At 42.0% G+C, this 19,175-nt stretch overlaps 1 protein-coding gene across 5 annotated transcripts in view; it reads right to left on the bottom strand.

The window, feature by feature from the left end:
• The window catches only part of TAB2 (TGF-beta activated kinase 1 (MAP3K7) binding protein 2), a 193,091-nt gene that overhangs the window by 100,201 nt on the left and 73,715 nt on the right, over nucleotides 1–19,175 (bottom strand). The window contains exons 1-2 of one of the 5 annotated variants that reach the window (XM_033936907.1): nucleotides 14,236–14,254; nucleotides 2,430–2,558 (exon numbers count right to left, since the gene is read on the bottom strand). The exons of 2 other annotated variants lie outside the window; for them this stretch is intronic. Coding sequence is in view for 1 of the 3 variants with exons in the window: in XM_033936905.1 (XP_033792796.1) it covers nucleotides 14,236–14,283 (48 nt within the window). In the remaining 2 variants the exon portion in view is untranslated. Of the gene's footprint in view, nucleotides 1–2,429; nucleotides 2,559–14,235; nucleotides 14,345–19,175 lie in introns of those variants that run through there. 2 more of the 5 variants (XM_033936906.1, XM_033936905.1) reach the window with 2 other exon arrangements.

Below are 19,175 nucleotides of genomic sequence, written 5' to 3' on the forward strand. Positions count from 1 at the left end.
GATGCCTCAAGCTCCTCCCTTGGGCCTCGAGGTATGCATGGGGAGGGGCCTAAGGCCCAGCATTTTCAGCGGCAGGAACAGGAGGTACTGAGCACATCTCCTGCTCCCAACTTTTAAAAGGTATGGGGGAGGGGGGGCCTCCTGTGGCAGGAGGGAGTGGGCATCCCTGCTGCCTTTTTTTTTTTTGGGGGGGGTTCTTCGTGGCAGAAGGGAGTGGGCATCCCTCCTGCCATTTTGGGAAGGTTCGGAGGCTTGGGGGTGCTGGCGCTAGGTGGGAGGGCCTGGCGGGGAGTGCTTTTTAAATGGGACAGATTGTGCATGTTTAACTCACGCACATTTGTTTCACAAAAGAAAGAAGCCCTAACAGCAGTGATGGGAGGCTGCTTCCCCTGTCACTGCTGTTAGGGCTCTGCGCATGTGTCAATCGCTCACTGAGCGACTGAATCGGTCATGTTTGCATCTTCATGCAAATCATCTGCATACAAACTTGACAGTGCATCAATCGCTGTTGGAGAATCGGCTAGAGAATCAGCGAACAGCAATCGAGTCGACATCTTTAGTGTATCTAGCCCTAAGGTTTGGATTTTGAATAAGTGCTCTTTAAATCTCATGGTGTTCAATATTAAAAAAACCAGGATGACATCTGAGACAATCAATTTGAATTTGACACGAAACTTGGGGGAACTGAAGAGCACTTTGGATCTCACAAATTTTGAAAAGCAATTTCTTGAGACACAAAAAGTGGATATGTTTAAACTTCTTCAGAAGTTTAAAATTACAATATTTAAAAGGAATGAAGCCAATTATTCAAAGGAATCAATTTATCCTTGGATAATTAATCCTAGTAAACCTTCTCATGTGGACTTTGGACAATCAGATCCATCTGAAGGGGGCTCTCTGTCTAATTTAGATGAAGATTCTTTAGATAGAGAAAGCAAAACAAAATCGCAGAGGCTGAGAGAAATCAGAAAATCAAAATCAACAGTGATGACCCAATAAAAGATCTCAAGCAGACAGGGGTACCAGCAACAGCAGCAGGACTACATATTGATCAACTCGTCCTGTCATACATTATCAGAATTTGAGAAGTCAGTTTTGTCTAAAGGTTTAACTTTTGTTCCAGTCCAACCCATGAAATGCTTTCATCTGAGGACTGATATTGAGAGATTTATTTGCAAACTGCATTTGAAAAAAATGACTGTGAAACGGAGTTGTTCAGCCCCTAGTACATATTTAACTGCCTTCAAGGATTAAGGGCTAGATTCACTAAGGCCATGGACTGGATCCGATCCGTGGGCGATCTGCTACGATCCATGGCCAGGGGGCTGATTTACCAAGCGCCCTCATGCAAATGAGGGCGTTCAGAATCATGCACCCAACTGACCACCTGGATCGCTCTCCAGCGAATCCAATGCATGCGCAGACATCTACTTTGCCTACAGATGGTTTACCCATGCTCACCACATTTTAAACTTTTTTGTTTTTTGGGAGTTGGGAGAAACTTTTCTGCTTTTACTGTACTTTCGCGAGCCTGTGATTTTACCTTCTTTAAACCCACAGGTTAAAACCACGGGCTTGCACTACAGGGAAGGGCAGGAGAGTTGGGGCAGAGAGCAGAAGGAGATCGGGGTAGAGAGCAGAAGGATATCAAGGTAGAAAGCAGAGAAGCAGGACTGGGGCAGAGGGCAGGGCAGTCGGAAAGGACCTGAGCAACTGGTCCTCAGCAGTTGCTTATTTTTTGATCGGTCAGCCCAGTTGATGTCCCTCATTCTTTTTAGTGAAATGCTGCCTGCCTACATTTGAATGCCGTTCTCCCTCATTTGCATGCGTGGATCGGAGGATGATCGGGACAGAGGTTAGTGAATCAGGTCAGAGGAAAATCGGATCACAAAGGGGTCGCTAAGTGGTCAGGAATCTAGCCCTTAGTGGTACAAGATTTAAAGTCGGTTACTTCCAAAATAGGCTATCTACTTTTCAATTTATCTAAAGAAGAATATAATGCTCTTTTATCCTTGAGGACAAATTGGATAATTCGCATCTGTTGGGCAGATAAAGGAGGGGTAGTACCAGTGTTAAACATGTCAGACTATGATAAAGAGATTATGAAATAACTATTTAGAACTTAGTTCTGATCCGACTGCAGAATTCACCACACAAATGAAAGAACTTATGATGTCTGGTCTAGAAAATGTTTTTTTGACCAGACATAAATTTTCCATTTTGAATGCTGAGAACCTCCCTCCCCTCTCCCATGTGCGCCTTTTTAAAAAAAAATTTTTTTTTTAATATCTTACCCAAGATTCATAAAAAATTCTGACAAAACCACCTGGCATATAAACAAGCAAACCTTTTGAATAGGAATTTATTATTTACACAGAGATATCGATCCTCTGATGAACAAGCCACTACATGTATATTTCCATACTTACCCAAGTGACACGAATTTTGAGACGTTATTGGGACATTTTAGCATCACAACCTGCTTTTCAAGATTCTTTCCTGAGAATTGCATTTACACGGCAATGAAACCTGAAGGAATTACTTCATGAGGATTCCTCCTGAAATAAAGATGAATGGGAGTCACTATAAATGTCATGAATGCAGCATGTGATATTACATGTAATGTGCGCATTGGTTTGTATATCCCAACACAAAAGAAAATATTTTTCTTTCACACACCATATGCACTACAGCATTTGTGGCAAACGCTGTTGCCTGCCCATGTGTAAAGATTTACATGGGAGAGCCTCTTTAAGACATGCATAACTGAACATAAGAGCTGTCTTCAGGAAATAGACTTCAGGTACTATCGGTACTTCATTGCTTTGAATACAGTGATTTGCAGTGTTGTGTGATTGATTTTGCTCCCGATTGCAAAGGCAATAGGAAACAACTCCTCTTACATGAACTCAATGAAGAAGATCCAGCAGAAATAAACCTTAAGCTTGATCGGAGGCAGTTTTTCTGATTCCTTAGATGTTTTCCTTTTTTTGCTCGATTGATAGAGGCATTGGCTTTCTCCACACAGGATATGACATTTCATTCCTGAAAAGGCTCTTGACAGTGTCCCACAACCATCTTTGTTGAATACAAGGACATCATAAGTTTGGTGCCAGGGAGCACAGGTACATCAGGTTTTTGGACACTGGATATGTTTTTCACAGCATGCTCCTGTCTTATTGATATAAACACCATATTATTTGGTTTTCAGGAATGTACAGTAAGTTGACAACCTGAGGCAGCTGATAATGCAAAACACTGGCAATTGTTGGTGTGATACATTTTTGCTGTACAAATAAGTTTTCTCTTTTTTACACCAGTGTCTTTGCCTTGCACAGAGCCATTAATTGTTATAATTGGGAGGGTGTTTTTTATTCGATCGTACCCAACATCTGGTCTATGTAAGGTGTAGGGTGGAATCTGCGGCTTTTTGCTCCTATATATTTTTGATGGCTCTGGCTTTCATATATTTCATAAGTATCTTAGTATGTTAGCCCGATTGTACCTGCTCTCTCATAATAGAAGTGTGTGTGAATGTTCGTATTACAATTTTCTATTTTCTTGTGTCTGGTTTGAATGCAGAGGTATCAACACCTCCTTTCTTCTGCTTATTAAGCCTCTCTTGCAGCCTAGCATTCTTCGGACAACAGTCACCGCCTTGAGATCTTCAGATGCAATCACTTCAAGGTCTCTCTCCTGATCTGTGCCAGTCAGTCTTTCACCCCATAACACACACTGCTCTTTTGGATTTCTGCAACACTTTGTACATCTTTGCATTAAATTTCAATGGCCAAACATTTGACCATTCTTTTAATTTTTGTAGATTCCTTCTCATGTTGTCCACTCCCTCTGGAGAGTCCACTTAGGCAAGTAGACTATATCCAGCATATGTCCATTATCCATTCTCTGGCTGATCAGATTTGTTAGGCATGATTTTCCTTTGGTGAAACCATGTTTCCCTGGATCTTGTAATCTGTTGGATTCCAGGAAACTTGATATCCTTTCCTTGAGCAGCACCTCCATTACCTTTGTAACCACTGAAGTAAGGCTTACCAGCTTATAGTTTCCTGCTTCTTTTCTGTTTCTATTTTTGTGAAGAGGGACCACATCTGCTCTTCTCCAATCCCATAGAACCTCCACCATCTCCAAGGATTTATTAAACATATCATTAAGAGCACCTGCCAGAACCTTTCTGAGCTCTCTCAAGATTCTGGATCCTATCTGGCCCCATGACTTTGCCACTTTCAGATTTTCAAGTTGTTTATAAAAGATTTCTTTCGTAAATGGTATAATATCAACTTCATTTTCATATGTACCTTTTTCAGCCAACTGAGGTCTTACTCCAGGATTTTCTATGGTGAAAACAGAAGTATTTTTAAGCACCCCTTCTTTTTCCTCATCACTCTCCATATAGCAGTTCATAGCATCTTTCAGCCTCACAGTTCCATTTCTAGCCTTTCTCCATTCACTAATATACCTGAAAAAGTCTTGTCACCCTTCTTGATTTTTTAAACCAGGCCTTTGCCAGTCATATTTCTCTCTTGACTTCTTTGTTTTATCTGATAACCTCTTGTGTTCCTCTTCTCACATTCTTTTGTATTTCATGAATGCCGCCTCTTATCTTTTTGTCAGCGACTTGATCCATATTGGTTTCCTTTCTCTCGTTTTTATTTACCTTCCATATATAAAGATCTGTTGTTCATTTTATAGCTCTTTTCAATCTGAACCACAGATCCTCCACCATTCCTATACCTTTGCATTCCATCTGCTTTTTATTCAGCATGCTTAAAATCCAGAATTTTGAGCTTTGTGCCATCTCCATTCCACTTTAGCTCTTACATCAAAACATACAGTGTGATGATCACTGTTTTTCAGGTAGGCACCCATCCTGAGGTTAGATACACTATCTGCATTTGTGAGCACAAGATCTAGCATTGTCCCTTCCCTCATGGGTTCCATCACCATTTGTCTCAGCAGTGCACTTTGAAAAGTATCTATAATCTTTCTACTTATTCCACAGATGGGACCTTCCAATCTGCATTAGGCAGGTTGTAAACTTCCAGCAACAGCACAGCCCCCTTTATCCCCAACTTTTGGATATCTATGACCAAACCTTTGTTCAACTTTTCAGTTTGTATTGGAGGTCTGTAGACAAGCACCCATGTTGCTTCTTTCTCTCCCCAGGACCCCTGCATCTCAACCACTTTAATATTGTTTAAAAATTCACAAGTAAAGCTACCCCTTCCCTACCTTTCCGACCATCTCTCTCTTTCCTAAATAGGGTACAGAAACATGATGGCATATAAAGGTCAAATGGCCCATCCGAAGCTCCACTAAGAGATCCTACGTGCCTGTCCCATGCTTTCTTGAATTCAGACACAATCTTTGACAATACCACCTCTACCAGGAGACTATTCCATGCATTCTACCACCCTTTCTGTAAAAAAAGTATTTCCTTAGATTACACCTAAGCCTATCATTTCTTAACTTCATCTTTTGCCTTCAAATGCCAGAGCTTCCATTCAAATGAAATAAACTCGCCTCTTGTGCATTTATGCCATGCAGGTATTTAAACGTCTCTATCATATCTCCCCCCTCTCCCACCTTGTCTAGAATGTCTCACCTATCGCAATGGAAGAGCAGTTAATGTAACTGGTTTTAAGAAAGGTTTGGACAAGTTCCTGGAGGAAAAGTCCATAGTTTGGTTTTGAGACAGACGTGAGAGAAGCCACTGCTTGCCCTGGATCGGTAGCATGGAATGTTGCTTCAGTACTATTTGGAGTTTTGTCAGGTACTTGTGACCTGGATTGGCCACTATGAAGATGGGCTACTAATAATTATGATTTGCATTTATCCACACTAAATTTCATCTGCCATTTGGATGCTCAGTCTTCCAACTTCTTAAGGTCTTCCTGCAATTTTTCACTGTCTACACATTTGAACAACTCTGAACAGTTTTGTGTCATCTGCAAATTTAATCACCTCACTTGTCGTTCCAATTTCTAGATCATTTATAATTATGTTAAATAGCACCAGACATAGAATTCTGTGGCACTCCACCCTGGTGTGTCTTCCAGAGAAGTAGGAAAAGGCTCTAGATGCTATAGTTCCAAAGCAAGTTAAAAGCAAACCTTCCTCACATGGTAAGGATTTGTATGCAGTGAAGGCTGCAAAGCCGGTGTGCAAAAATGGCACACATGGGATGAGCAAATTGCTCAGCCTGGGAGCAGATTTGGACTTGGTTCGGTAAGAAAGGTATAGGTTAGTGATGAAAAAGATTTGAGGCATCAAGACTCAGATTACAAATCTGGTTGTGTCCCAATTGGAGGAAATAAGAATAGAATTTCAAAGATTGCATGAAGTTACAGAGATATTATCAATTAGAAGTGTAGATTCTTTCATATCTGAGTAAGGAAACAATGCAAAAGTGCAAAGAATTGATGCAAAACCAGTATCTGAATTCAAGAAAGCTTGAGACAACTATATAGTATTTCTAAGAGAGTGAAAAGGAGAGTAGATGGCAGAAATCAGCATACTAGATAGGCTATATGGTCTTATCTGCCTTCATTTTTCTGTTTTTCTATGATATAAAACCAAATTGAAAGAAAAATAAAGGCCAGGGATCTAGTTCCCTTTAAAGCTGGTACTATCATCAATGGCAAATAGAAGTTTTGGGCATCCCTGAAGGAGGCAAAACATTTGAAATTGTTAGAGCACCCACAGGAAAGTGAAAGCTAAGTGGCACCATCAAAGTCTAAGGGGGACACACCAGCACTAAGATAGCAGTGGAATCAACTGGATCAATCTAGTTATTTAGTGGTCATAGCAGAGTTTGAGTAGGCAACAATATACTTCTTCAGCTGTCCTAGAATGTCAGATACAGAGGAATCCCCAGATGATGAAGATCAACAGTAGTTGGGCAGTGAAGGTTGGAGCTGTAGTTCCTGATCAGAAGAAAAGTGCTGAGAACTAAGCTTTCATTTTAAAAGACACTATTCCTTTATTTAAAAAACTGTTAGCCCGCCTGGATCTAAGCAGTTTACAAAACTGCAATCATAATGCAACCAAAATACAAATAAATAAACAAACATCATTATGTGATGGAATGGATGAGGAAAAGGCTGGCATGTAGTTAAGAAGGTAGGCAGAGACACATTCAATCAATATTATACAGAGTAGTGAATGACTGGTACTCTGGGTGTAAATGGAGTGGGTTGGGATATGTGAGCGAGGGGATTTTCAATACGATTGTTGTTTTGGAGAGGAGTGGGTGAGTGACTGGAATTTGTATGGAGGGGAAGAGGGAAGAAACAGGGGGAAGGCACAGAAAGGGAATCTTACAAGATACGGTTTGGGGAGATTTATGTAAGATTGGGAAAAAATAGTGGCCAAAAGAGGGGGAGAGAGATGGAAGAAAGATCCATCTAACTTGATTAAGTAGAGGAGTGTCAAGGAATTAAAGTGAATAATCTAATCAATATGAAAAAGTTCTAAGATTCTCACAGGAGAAAAAAAAAGTATGATAAGGTGAAGCAGGGTGACCAAGGGGATGTTTTCTCCTATAGGTCCAAGAATAATGGTGGGATTATACTCATACAGAAACCAGTCCCCTTGTTCTGTATGAGATAAGAAAGGATGCAGAGAGAAGACTGGTTTGGATAGTGGAGTGAGTAGAAGATAAGGCAGATGTTAAATTTATACACTCCTAATGGACCAAAGCAGGGATTATGAGAAAGTTATCAGAAAGTTAGATCACAAAATAAAGGGCAAATTAATAGGAGATATGAATTGTATACTAGGGATTCTAGACAGATCTAAGAGAGATGCCAAAAGTACAGAAAAAAGGTAAGGAACTGCATAAAAACCAGCTCACATATTATTTAATGGATAAATGGAGAACTTGAACTTGGGTAAAAGATGTTACTTTTTTTGCCACCAGCACCAAGTCCTATTTCAGGCTGAATTTTGTGTTTGCAAAGAAATCTCATCTGGGAAACTAGAGAAATATCTATGTCCATCCAATCATGATCTCAGATCATATTATGATATCAAGGAGCTGGTATGGAGGAAGGACAGGTGTAAAACATGGTGAGCTAATGTTAGTATAGAGCTGGCAGGAACATGAAGCACTAAACAATAATATGGAAGTAAGTGCTATAGCGTGGGAGGGGGTTACTAATGGGCTTTAACTGGGAGAGGGGAAGGAAACAAGAGAGCCTAATTACTTAACTATATACAAAATCTCAAGGAACGGCACAAAAGGAAAAGAGGGTGGGAGAGAGGACATAACTCACAGTAGTTAGGAAGCAATTAGACCTTTTAGAGACACAAAAAATAAAATATTTGCTGACAACTAGAAGACTACAAGGAGCATAGAAATAAAGCAGGAAAGATGGGAGTGAATTTCAGAATATAGGCAAGGATCTTTTATTCTGCCTCCAGAGCATAAAGCAGAATGGATAAAAAGCAATGATTTTTTTTACATCAGATTTTTAATTTAAATCACATTTTTTAAATAAAAGCTTTTTTGAAGAAAAATCTAATCTAAAAAGAGTTTATGTTCTTACCTTGAAAATATATTTTCCAGTAGATAGGTGAGACATTCTAGACAAGTGGGTTGTATCCCAATGGCCGTGTGCAGAAAGAATCCACACTGGATTTTTTTTCTATGACTCTCCTGTACTTCACTGGGAGCCATAGCACCAGTTTTAGTTAGCATACAAGTACAGACAGCTCCAACATTCAATATGAAGCAGAGACATCAAAGGGAAAACTCCCCAAAACAACTGTTCTGCTCAACAAATTGAAACAGCGAACACAAGCATCAAAGGAGTCCAGGAAAGACTGCTGAATGCATTAGAAACATATATACAGAATTCTACCCAGTCCAAAAGGCTGACTAGCAACCAAGAATCAACTTGGAGAAACATAATGAGACAGTAAGCAGGCGTAGGAAGGACAGGGCGGGAGTCTAGACTGCCTCACCTATCTACTGAAAAAGATATTATCAAGGTAAGGACAATCTCTTTTTCCAGTGTAATAAGTGAGACATTCTAATCTAATATTTGTGCGTTGCACAAACCTAAACAGGCTCTAGCCGACTTGAAGAAGTAAAAGGGTAGCTTGGGTAAAGAGGGGAGGAAGGAGGGGGAAAAGGATAAGAAGAACCCAATCATACTAAGCAAAAGAACAGGTGCATATGGCGACCTTTGTAAAATGAATTGTCAAAGAGAAGAGTTTTCAGTTTCTTCTGGAATAGGGCATTTGTTCTTATTGTCTCTGTGAGATCATTCCAGGTTTTGACTCCTAGGAAGGTGAACATGGATTGATGAGAGGGGCGGCTGAGTTACCGATCATGGGTCAGGGAGAAAAAAAACGTACAGTAGAACTCCCTGCGGCCACGGCTGTATTAAAGCGTATAAGCCAGACATGGGCAACTCCGGTCCTCGATGGCCGGAATCCAGTCGGGTTTTCAGGGTTTCCCCCAATGAATATGCATTGAAAGTGCATGCAAATAGATCTCATGCATATTCATTGGGGAAATCCTGAAACCCAACTAGATTCCAGCCTTCGAGGACCGGAGTTGTCCATGTCTGGTCTAAGCCCTCGTTACCAGGCTCTGATCTTCAACTGAAGAATCGGTCGGCTTTCATTTACTTCACCAAGGCTATGAGGTCGAAGGAAGGCCAACCCTGCACAATGGCTTGAAACACTGCAGAGGACAGCTCCCACTCACTTGGATCCAAGGTCTGTAGGCTTAAATATTGTCAACTCTCACCTTATGTGCTGCCATAAGGGCCAAGAGATGATGCTCCACCCAGCCAGGGATGAAAGTGAAGTAATGGCCAAAGATGCCGAATGCTTCTCCTAATCTCCTGCGCTTGTGGAGAGTGTGGCAACACGCAAGTTACCTGATTCACCGGTTCACTCTGAGTAGACCGTGTCAGAAGCCACCACCGGTCAGCATTCAGAGCTCTCTTACGTGCTCTGTGAATCACTTTATGAGGATACCCCCGCTGAGCGAATCTTTCACTGATTTCATCAACCTGCCAGCAAAACTCAACTCTATCAGTACATAATCTTTTTAATCTCAGAAACTGCCGACCGGAACACTGTCCCTTAACCTACGAGGATGATAATTGTTATAAAGAAGGACAGTGTTCCAGTCGGTTTGCTTACGAAAGAAAGAGGTGATGAATTGCCCTGCCTGGACAGTCAGCTCAATATCCAAGAAATGAATTCTAGTTTGGGAAATAGTAGATTGAAAGGATATGTTTGAATCACAAGTTTCCAAATACTCAAGAAATTCCTGCAGACTAATTTGTAATATTTATGATACTTGTGTTTAAGCCCGTTACATTAAAGGGTGCTAGAGTAGAAGTCTGTCTGTTTGGGGTTTTTTTCTTTGTCTCTCTCTCCTTAGACGCTGCCTATCTGTCTGTCATTTTTTCTGTCTGTGTCTCTCCCTATGTCCTTAGTGCCCCATCCTATGTCCTTAGTGCCCCCAGTACCTCCTTCCCGTGTTCATAATGCCCCCAGTGCCTCCGTACTGTGTTCTTAATGCCCCAGTGCCTCCTTCCTATGTCCTTAGTGCCCCCAGTGCCTTCCTATGTCCTTAGTGCCCCCACTGCCTCCTTCCCGTGTCCTTAGTGCCCTCAGTGCCCCTTTCTATGTCCTTAGTGCCCCCAATGTCTCCTTCCTATGTCCCCATCACTATCTTCCAGACTTTGTCCCACCCTCACCCATGCCAGCCTGCCTCTCATTCCCCTGAGCAGCATGTTTCCATTTAACCCCCCCCCCCCGATGCTAGCCTGTCTGCCTGCCTCCCATCCCTCTGAGCAGCATGTTTCCATTTAAACCCTCCCCCCAACCCACCCCCGATGCCAGCCTGCCTGCCTGCCTGCCTCCCATCCCCCTGAGCAGCATGTTTCCATTTAACACCCCCCCACCACTACCACCGCCGTGCAGCCGACCCCACTGACCCTCCCATCCGACCCTCCCACCGCTAGACGGCCAACAAACCTACCGGCTCCACCAGCGTCCGAGACACAGTAAACACGCTGCTTCGCAGCCTTCTACTGCCCTAATTTCCTCTGCCGCGTCTCTGATGATGTCATCAGGGACACAGCAGAGGAAATCAGGCCAGTAGAAGGACGCGAAGCAGCGTGTTTACTGCGTCTCAGACGCTGCTGGAGCCGGGAGGTTTGTGTTCGTCTCGTGGTGGGAGGTTCGGCTGGGAGGGTCAACGGGGGTTTTGGGTGTACCGGGTAGGGTCGGTGCCGGAGGGGGGGCGGAGTCATGGCATGTTACCTTCCGCCGATCGTTAGAATAGAACTTAAGCCGCATGCATACTCTTACCTGCCACGGACATACGGATCAGGGAACACGCAGGTAAGAGTGTGCATGCGCACTTAGCATTTTATTATAGTAGATAATGATGATTTAAAATATTATGATTTATTAAAAGAATTAAAAATAACTATTTTTAGTAACAGTAAATAGCTCATTCTTGCCTAATTAATAATATTGATAGCTATTTAATTAAATTGTAAATCCCGAAGCTTTGGACAAGGCTTAATAAATATACTCAAGATAGAAATGCATTCAATGGAGGTAGTGAATGCAATCTCTCATGAATATTCATTGTGCATATCCTGAAAATATAAATGGTTGAAAGTTCACCGGGATGGATTTGGGAATCCTTGCTTTATGCACTTCAAGGGCAGATTCTGAGACGAGATAAAATTAAAACACATTTATATATACAGTTAATTTATTTGGTTCTTTAAGAGGGAAGGGAAAAGGTCTTAATGATTAATGTTGGACAAGGAGGGAAATAAGAGACAGAGATTGACATGGTGGTTGTTACCCATAACCCGCCGAAACCGTGTGAGAAAAAGTCGTGGTTGCCGCGGGTATAGGGACAAGGCCATTCACCGCCCTGTGGCCTTGTCTCCACATTTATGGGAGGGAACTTGCGTGGTCACCGATCGGGCATCTTCCTATCTTCCTCCCTCCCTCCTTCACCTTGCATGGTGATTTTCTGGGATTTTTCTGTCTCCAAGCTGCCCAATCCAGCTTTCCTCTGGTCGCATGTGGCTGCTGAAACTTCTCCTTTGATGCAATTTCCTGTTTCCGGTTGCGTCGTGGGAGAGGTTTCTGCGGCCGCGCACAACTTAATGTGGGCTGGCTCGGGCAGCTGGGAGACGAGGAGGAGCAAAGGGTCGCCGCTGTAAGGTGAGAGGGAGGGAGTGTTCAGTGTTTCCGGTTGTCGGGGGAGAGGTTTCGGTGGCCGCACATGACTTGATGGGGGCCGTCACGGGCAACTGAGAGACGAGGAGCTGGAGGGTCACCACGGTAAGGTGAGGGGAAGGGAGGGAGTGTTCAGCAGTGAGCTGCTATACTCTGTCTATGGGAGAGGAAATAACTTTTGTTTCAGAGCGTTGTCAGTTACTAACGCCAAGATGTTTTTATTTTAATAGATGTTGTTAAGATTCAAGGTGATCGGGAGGGAGGGAGGGAGGCTGCTGGACCGGGCATGCTGAAGGGAAGTGGAGAGAGGGGAGGGTGAGAGGAACAGACGCTGAAGGGAAATGAGGACGAGAAGTGGAAGAAGACGCAGAAGGGAAATGGAGTGGAGAGAGCGGGGAGAAGACGCTGAAGGGAAATGGGATGCAGAGAGCGGGGAGAAAACGCTGAAGGGAAATGGGGTGGAGAGAGCGGGGAGAAGACGCTGAAGGGAAATGGGGTGGAGAGAGCGGGGAGAAGACGCTGAAGAGAAATGGGGTGGAGAAAGCGGGGAGAAGATGCTGAAGGGAAATGGGCAGGAGAGAGCGGGGAGAAGACGCTGAAGGGAAATGGGGTGGAGAGAGCGGGGAGAAGATGCTGAAGGGAAATGGGCAGGAGAGAGCGGGGAGAAGACGCTGAAGGGAAATGGGGTGGAGAAAGCAGGGAGAAGATGCTGAAGGGAAATGGGCAGGAGAGAGTGGGGAGAAGACGCTGAAGGGAAATGGGCAAGAGAGAGATGCCAGACTATGGGGGAGCGGAGAGACGATGGGTGCCAGACCAATGGAGGGGTGGGGAGGGAGAGATGGAATGGAGAGGCACAGTAACAGAGCATATGGAAGAGATGAGGAAAGCAAAAAACAGACGACAAAGGTAGAAAAAAATTTCTATTTATTTTCTTTTCTTCTTTTGCTTTAGGATAAAGTAGTATATTAGTTGTGTTGATAAACATTTATAAACAAAGCCCTGCCAGCTGAACATCTCTTTCTCTAGTTCAGCATCCAGAACTTTGATTTATAAAATGACAATTGTACAGAATATTGTTTCTTTTTATACTTTAATAAAATAAGTTCAGTATAAAACTTTTCGTGACTTGTATGGATGAGATCAGATGGTTTGCAGGGACTGGGCGGTGATGGGAACTGAGCTCATGGTGATGGGGACCGAGCTCGCGGGGACGGGGACAAATTTTTTCCTTGTGTCATTCTCTAAGAGAACATGGTAACAGGAAGTGAAAAAGACTGAGAAGGAATCTGGAAGAGGGGGACTGAGAGGAATACAAAATAAATGGAAAAGAGAAAGGGAATGATAGAGATCCTAGATGGGGAGAGAGATATGTCTTTAGAAAAAAGAGGAAGGATGGGAGAATCCATCATCATACCCCCTCCTTCAAAACTAATCCATTCTCTCTAAACCCACACACTCTCCAATTCCCTCACTGACCTTTTCAGTTTTCCAGTCCTCTTACTGACTTTCTGCCTTCCTTGCAACTCCTCTGAACCCTAAATAGTTTTACCAATCTCCTCAGGTACACTTCGTCTTGCATAACCTCCTATTCCTTCACATAGATCACACCCAACTCTGCTTCCCTTAGAGACCTCAAGTTCCCTCTCTGGTCGCCTCATCCACATCTGCTTCTAGCCCTTATCCCAGTTTGGTAGGTGGAGAACAGTGGTAGCAAGGCACTGAAGCTCCATCTACCTCCTCTGCTGTCAAGGCTAGTGTAGCATTCTTTGACCTGTATTACATTGAAGAACACTCCAGCAGAAAAGGGGAATGTGACCCAAGACACAGCACTGCTTTTGATCTTCTCCAATAGACAAGCTGGGATCAGCGAGGATGTAAGAGATGTATTGTTTATTTTCAACATTGCTTACGCTTTTACGTAAATCTTGGCCTCCGCAGGTACTACAGGATTTTGAGCCGAGGGCTAAATTTTGCATTTCTTACCATGGATATGAGAAATTGCAGGAAACTGGGATCCCTGTAGAAAGGCATTCAAAGGTATTTGACCAGTTGTTTCTAATCCGTGCAGCTTGGAATACTTGGATATGGATCACTAAAGACAATTTATGGAACCAGAAAAATCAAAAGTACTAAAGCAGGACATCAAGACAGTAGTGGGTAAAATAAGCTTTAACATATAGCAGATGTACAATATTAAAACTTGAGAAACATTACATTTCTGCTTCATTATTTGACTAAATATACCGAATGCTGCATCCTAGATGGAAAAGTTGTCATTGGCAACCTCATCAATTAGGGATCATACTGAGTTTACAGAAAATCACATCTCTATTTTTCGTAACAAGAAAATTTTGCAAGAATTGGTAGCACTAGAGCAGAAATTCTCATCTGAAAATCAACATATATACTTTAAGGTTATTCAAAATATGCAAATCATAGAAACACAGAAAATGACAGCAGATAAAAGGCCATATGTTCTATCCAATCTACCCATCCATGTCATCTACTATTTCTTCCTCCCCCTAAGAGATCCAATATGCCCATTCTATGCTTTTTTGATTTAGATAACAGTCCTCACATACCACACTCTCTGTAAAGAAGTATTTCCTTAGATTACTTTTGAGTCTATCCCCTTTTAACTTCATCTTATGCCCTCTTGCTCCAGAGCTTCCTTTGAGAAAGATCTGCCTCCTAAGCATTTTTAGAGATATTTAAAAGTCTCAATCATATTTCCTCTCTCTCAACTTTCTTCCAAGGTATACATATATAACCCTCAATTCTATAAAAAGTGCTAAAAATTGCACACACAATTTTTTTATGTATGCAAATTGCATGTACTATTTGACTAACAAGCTAACTGAAACCAATAATAGCTTCTTAACAAGTAATTAAAATTAATTACACATTATGTATAAAAATTTAACTGCAGGATCCAAGCCTAAGTTTTACATGAGTCAAAAAAGGGGGCTTAGAAATGAGCTGGTCATGAGCAGATCGGGGTGTAAGCACTAGATTATAAACTGCACCTAGCGTTAAGTGCAGCTTAGAGAATAGTAATTTTTTTCAACACCATATTTAGAATTTAGCCCTAGGTCCCTATCTGCTCTTATAAAATATGAACCCAGATATAGGTCCAAAAGCGTTCAAATGCTTAAGCACAAATTTATACCTGCTCGGAGGGTAGTGTAAATCTGCATATACTCCATGTTTATACATTTACATTTTATACAATACATGCAAAATTCTCAACCCCACCTCTGAACCACCAAAATGCCACTCTTGGGAACACCTATACACCGGTTGCATAAAAGTAGATGCATACTTTCTATGTGAGTATATTTTATGCAAATGTGTGGCCTCACAATTTTATAAATGCCCTCCTTCTCATTTAAAGCAAAGATACGTATAGCAGGTGCTCTCCCAGGATAGTAGGCATATATTCTCACATGTGGGTGACATCCACGAAACCTGGTACAGATACTACCAAGTGCACTATAACTTTGGCAGTACCCATACTGCTCGCATGCCAGTGCCTTTGTGAGGGACTATCAGTTCAGAAGAAAAAAAAGCTAGCTAAGAATCCAACTAAGGGAGGTGGGCAGGTTGTGAAAATATATGCTTGTTCTTCTTAGAGAACACCTGCTACAGGTAAGTAGCAGGTTTGCTTTCTCTGAGAGCAAGCAGGTATTATATTCTCACATGTAGGACTCCCAAGCTACCAGGATCATGGCTCTGGACGAGGATAACAGATATATACATACACTGTATATATAGACATGTCTGGGCAGGCTAAATAGGACATATGGACTTTATCTGCATTCATTTTTCTATGTTTTATGAGCTTACTACTACTTTCTACAGCACTGACAGATATATGCAGCGCTGTATATTAAGCCTGACAAAACTAAGTGGGTTGGAGGGAAAGTTGGTGCTCAGGAAGTAAATTCTGAAGAACTGCTTGTCTAAAATGGCTGTCTCTTCTGGAATTTTGTTGCAAACAGTAGTGATAAGTAAAAATATGGACTGCGGACCAAGTGGCCATTTTGCAGTCCTCAATAGATGTAAAGTGGAAATAACTACCACAACAGCCTTAGCTCAGACAACATAGGCTGTTACATGACCCTGCAAGATCAGCCAAACCTGAGTATACGTGAAGAAAATGCGGTCCGCCAACCAAGTGCAGATGGTTATCTTGGAAACAGGAACTTCACGTCTGTTAGGGTCAAAAACAGCTAAGAGCCGTGAGGATCCTCTATGAGGTTTAGTGCATTTTAGGTAGTATGCCAGAGCACATTTATACTCCAAGGTATGCAGTACTGCCTCTCCAGGATGCGAATGAGGCTTTGGAAAGAAAACAGGAAGAAGTATGGATTGATTGAGGTAAAATGACCTTGGGATAGGAATTTTGGATGAGTGCAAAGTACTACTCTGTTGTGGTAGAATCTTGTGTAGGGAGGGTATGACACAAGAGCTTGAAGTTCACTCAATAAGCATGCAGATGGGAGCCTGGAGAGGTCGGCTATTTTAGAGCTCCGTGGTAGTGAGCACATTGGTTCTCTTGCCAGGAAAATGGGCAAGAGAAAGAGATCGACGAAGTATTGCCGATGAAACTAATTACCTTGGATGATTACAGAACACAGACTGGACCCACGTTGTTTGTCTCTTCTAAGCAAGTACAAAACGTGCAAAATGCGCATGTGAGTTGCGCTAGTAGCAACAAGATCTCGTTAAGTCCCAAGAATAGAGCTTCCCCCCTGCAGTCTGGAAGGAATCTACTGGATAGAGCATCAGCATGGAAGCTTAGAGGGAACTCAAGCTTCTTTATCGCTGTCCGGGGACCTTTTTCTGTTAAGAGATTTCCTCCCCATAGCGAGATGCGTCGGTGAGGGTATCCACTCCATAGACTTTGGATCCAGCTGAAACTGTAAATGGGGTATGTGAAGGGGAAAGACTCTTCCAAAAGCTCGGCAGGTGTGAAAAATAAGAAGCCAGCTATTATAACCTTAGAGGTACTTTGGAAGGCTATATAGGACTTAAATTTCTCTTTTTTGAGAAGAGTGGACAAAATAGAGGGTGAAATGAAAAATGTTTCCAAATAAATTGCTTTTCAGTCCCAAGGCTTAGTTCAACAATTGGAATAAGTAATTAAACTAAACCTTAAGTTTATATACCGCATCTTCTCTATAAATATAGAGCTTGACACGGATTACAAAAATTAAAAGGGAAATACAGTAGGAGTTGGTGATAGGGGGAAGCAGAAATTTACATTTTTGAAAACAGCCAAGTTTCCAGGTGTCTTTGGAATAGTTGGAAAGATCCCAGGTTGCGCAGCAGGCCAGGGAAATTATTCCAAAGCTCTGTAGTTTTGAAGTGAAGAGATTTCCCTAGTTTTCCAATGTAGGTAACGCCTTTTAGTGAGGGGAAAGATAATTTGAGCTTTTGGATAGATTTGGTGATGTCAGGTCTCGCAGCATTCCAAGATAGAGGAATTAAAGGGGGAAGAATGCCATGTAGGATCTTGAAAGTTAGGCAGGCACATTTAAAGAAGACCCTGGAAATTACTGGGAGCCAGTGGAGTGAAAAATGGTCAAATTTGCTCTTTGCAAAGATCAGCCTAGCTGCAGTATTCTGGATCTGCTGAAGTCTTTGAAGACTTTTCTTGGTCAGAGTTAAACAGACTGAGTTGCAGTAGTCCAGCCTCAAAAGAATGATTGATTGAACAAGGACAGCAAAATGTTGTTGGTGGAAACAGGATCTCACTTTCTTTAACATATGGAGGCTAAAAAAGCATTTTTGTTTTACTAGAAAGTTAAGATGATCAGTAAATTAAAGTGTTGAGTTTATAATGACGCCCAAAACTTTGCTTGAGAAGTCAATCTGCAGTGGAATGAACAGAGATAGCTGATCTAACTTTGGGCTAAGCCAAAGTAGTTTTGTTTTGGACTCATTTAGCTTTATTTGTACACCCAAGACTGAAGTTTCGTTATGCATTCTATAATATTCTTGGTGAGGTTAGTAAAATTCTAATATATCTCGAGAAGGACTAAGATGTTATCTGCATATGTATAGAATGTTTCAAAGGGGGAGATGAGAGATGGAAAAGCCTCAAGGTGGACATATAGATATTGAAAAGAATAGGGGACAGAGGTGATCCCTGTGGGACTCTGCATAACGGCTTTCAGGGTGATGACCTGGTGCCATTCTTATTAACAGCGTATGAGTGAGATCGAAAGAATTTTGAGAACCAGTCTAAGACAGTAGAATCAATATCTACCTCAGAAAGTTGGTAGATCAGAATGTTGTGGTGAATGACGTCAAAGGCTGCAGATAGGTCAAATTGTAATAGCAAACTTATTACAAGAGTGTAGTTGCTGAACCTTTGAGATTAGTGAGACCAATAGAGATACGGAACTGAAGTTAAGTCTGAAACCATATTGTCAAGGTAACAGAATGGAAAATCTCTCTAAATATGATGAAAGTTGAGCAGATATGATAGACTAACATTTTGGTCAGGAGGGGAATGTTCGCTATGGTTTGGTAGCTAGATGGTGAGGAAGGGTCTAGGTCAGCTTTTTTCAGTAGTGGGGTCAGAGCAATGTGGCCCATCTCTTCAGAAAATAGACCTGACAGTAAGGCAGAATTTATAAGTCAATGAAATAGCCTGAGTGGGCATTTTCTCATATAGGTATGAGGGAAATGGATCCAAGACGCATTTACAAGATCTTAATTTGTGACACAGTTTTGAAACCTGAGCCTCAGATACATACTCGAAGGTAGTCAAGGATCTGTCTACTGGGTTAGAAGTTGTGTTTCTGGGCACCAGAGAGTCATAAGAAACCAATGATGGAAAAGAGTTCCTTATAGTAACAACCTTGTTGTTAAAAAATTTTGCTAGATCAACCGCTACTGCGGAGGAAGGATGT

The sequence above is a fragment of the Geotrypetes seraphini genome, chromosome 3 (assembly GCF_902459505.1).
Source record: "Geotrypetes seraphini chromosome 3, aGeoSer1.1, whole genome shotgun sequence".
NCBI classification, from domain to species: domain Eukaryota; kingdom Metazoa; phylum Chordata; class Amphibia; order Gymnophiona; family Dermophiidae; genus Geotrypetes; species Geotrypetes seraphini.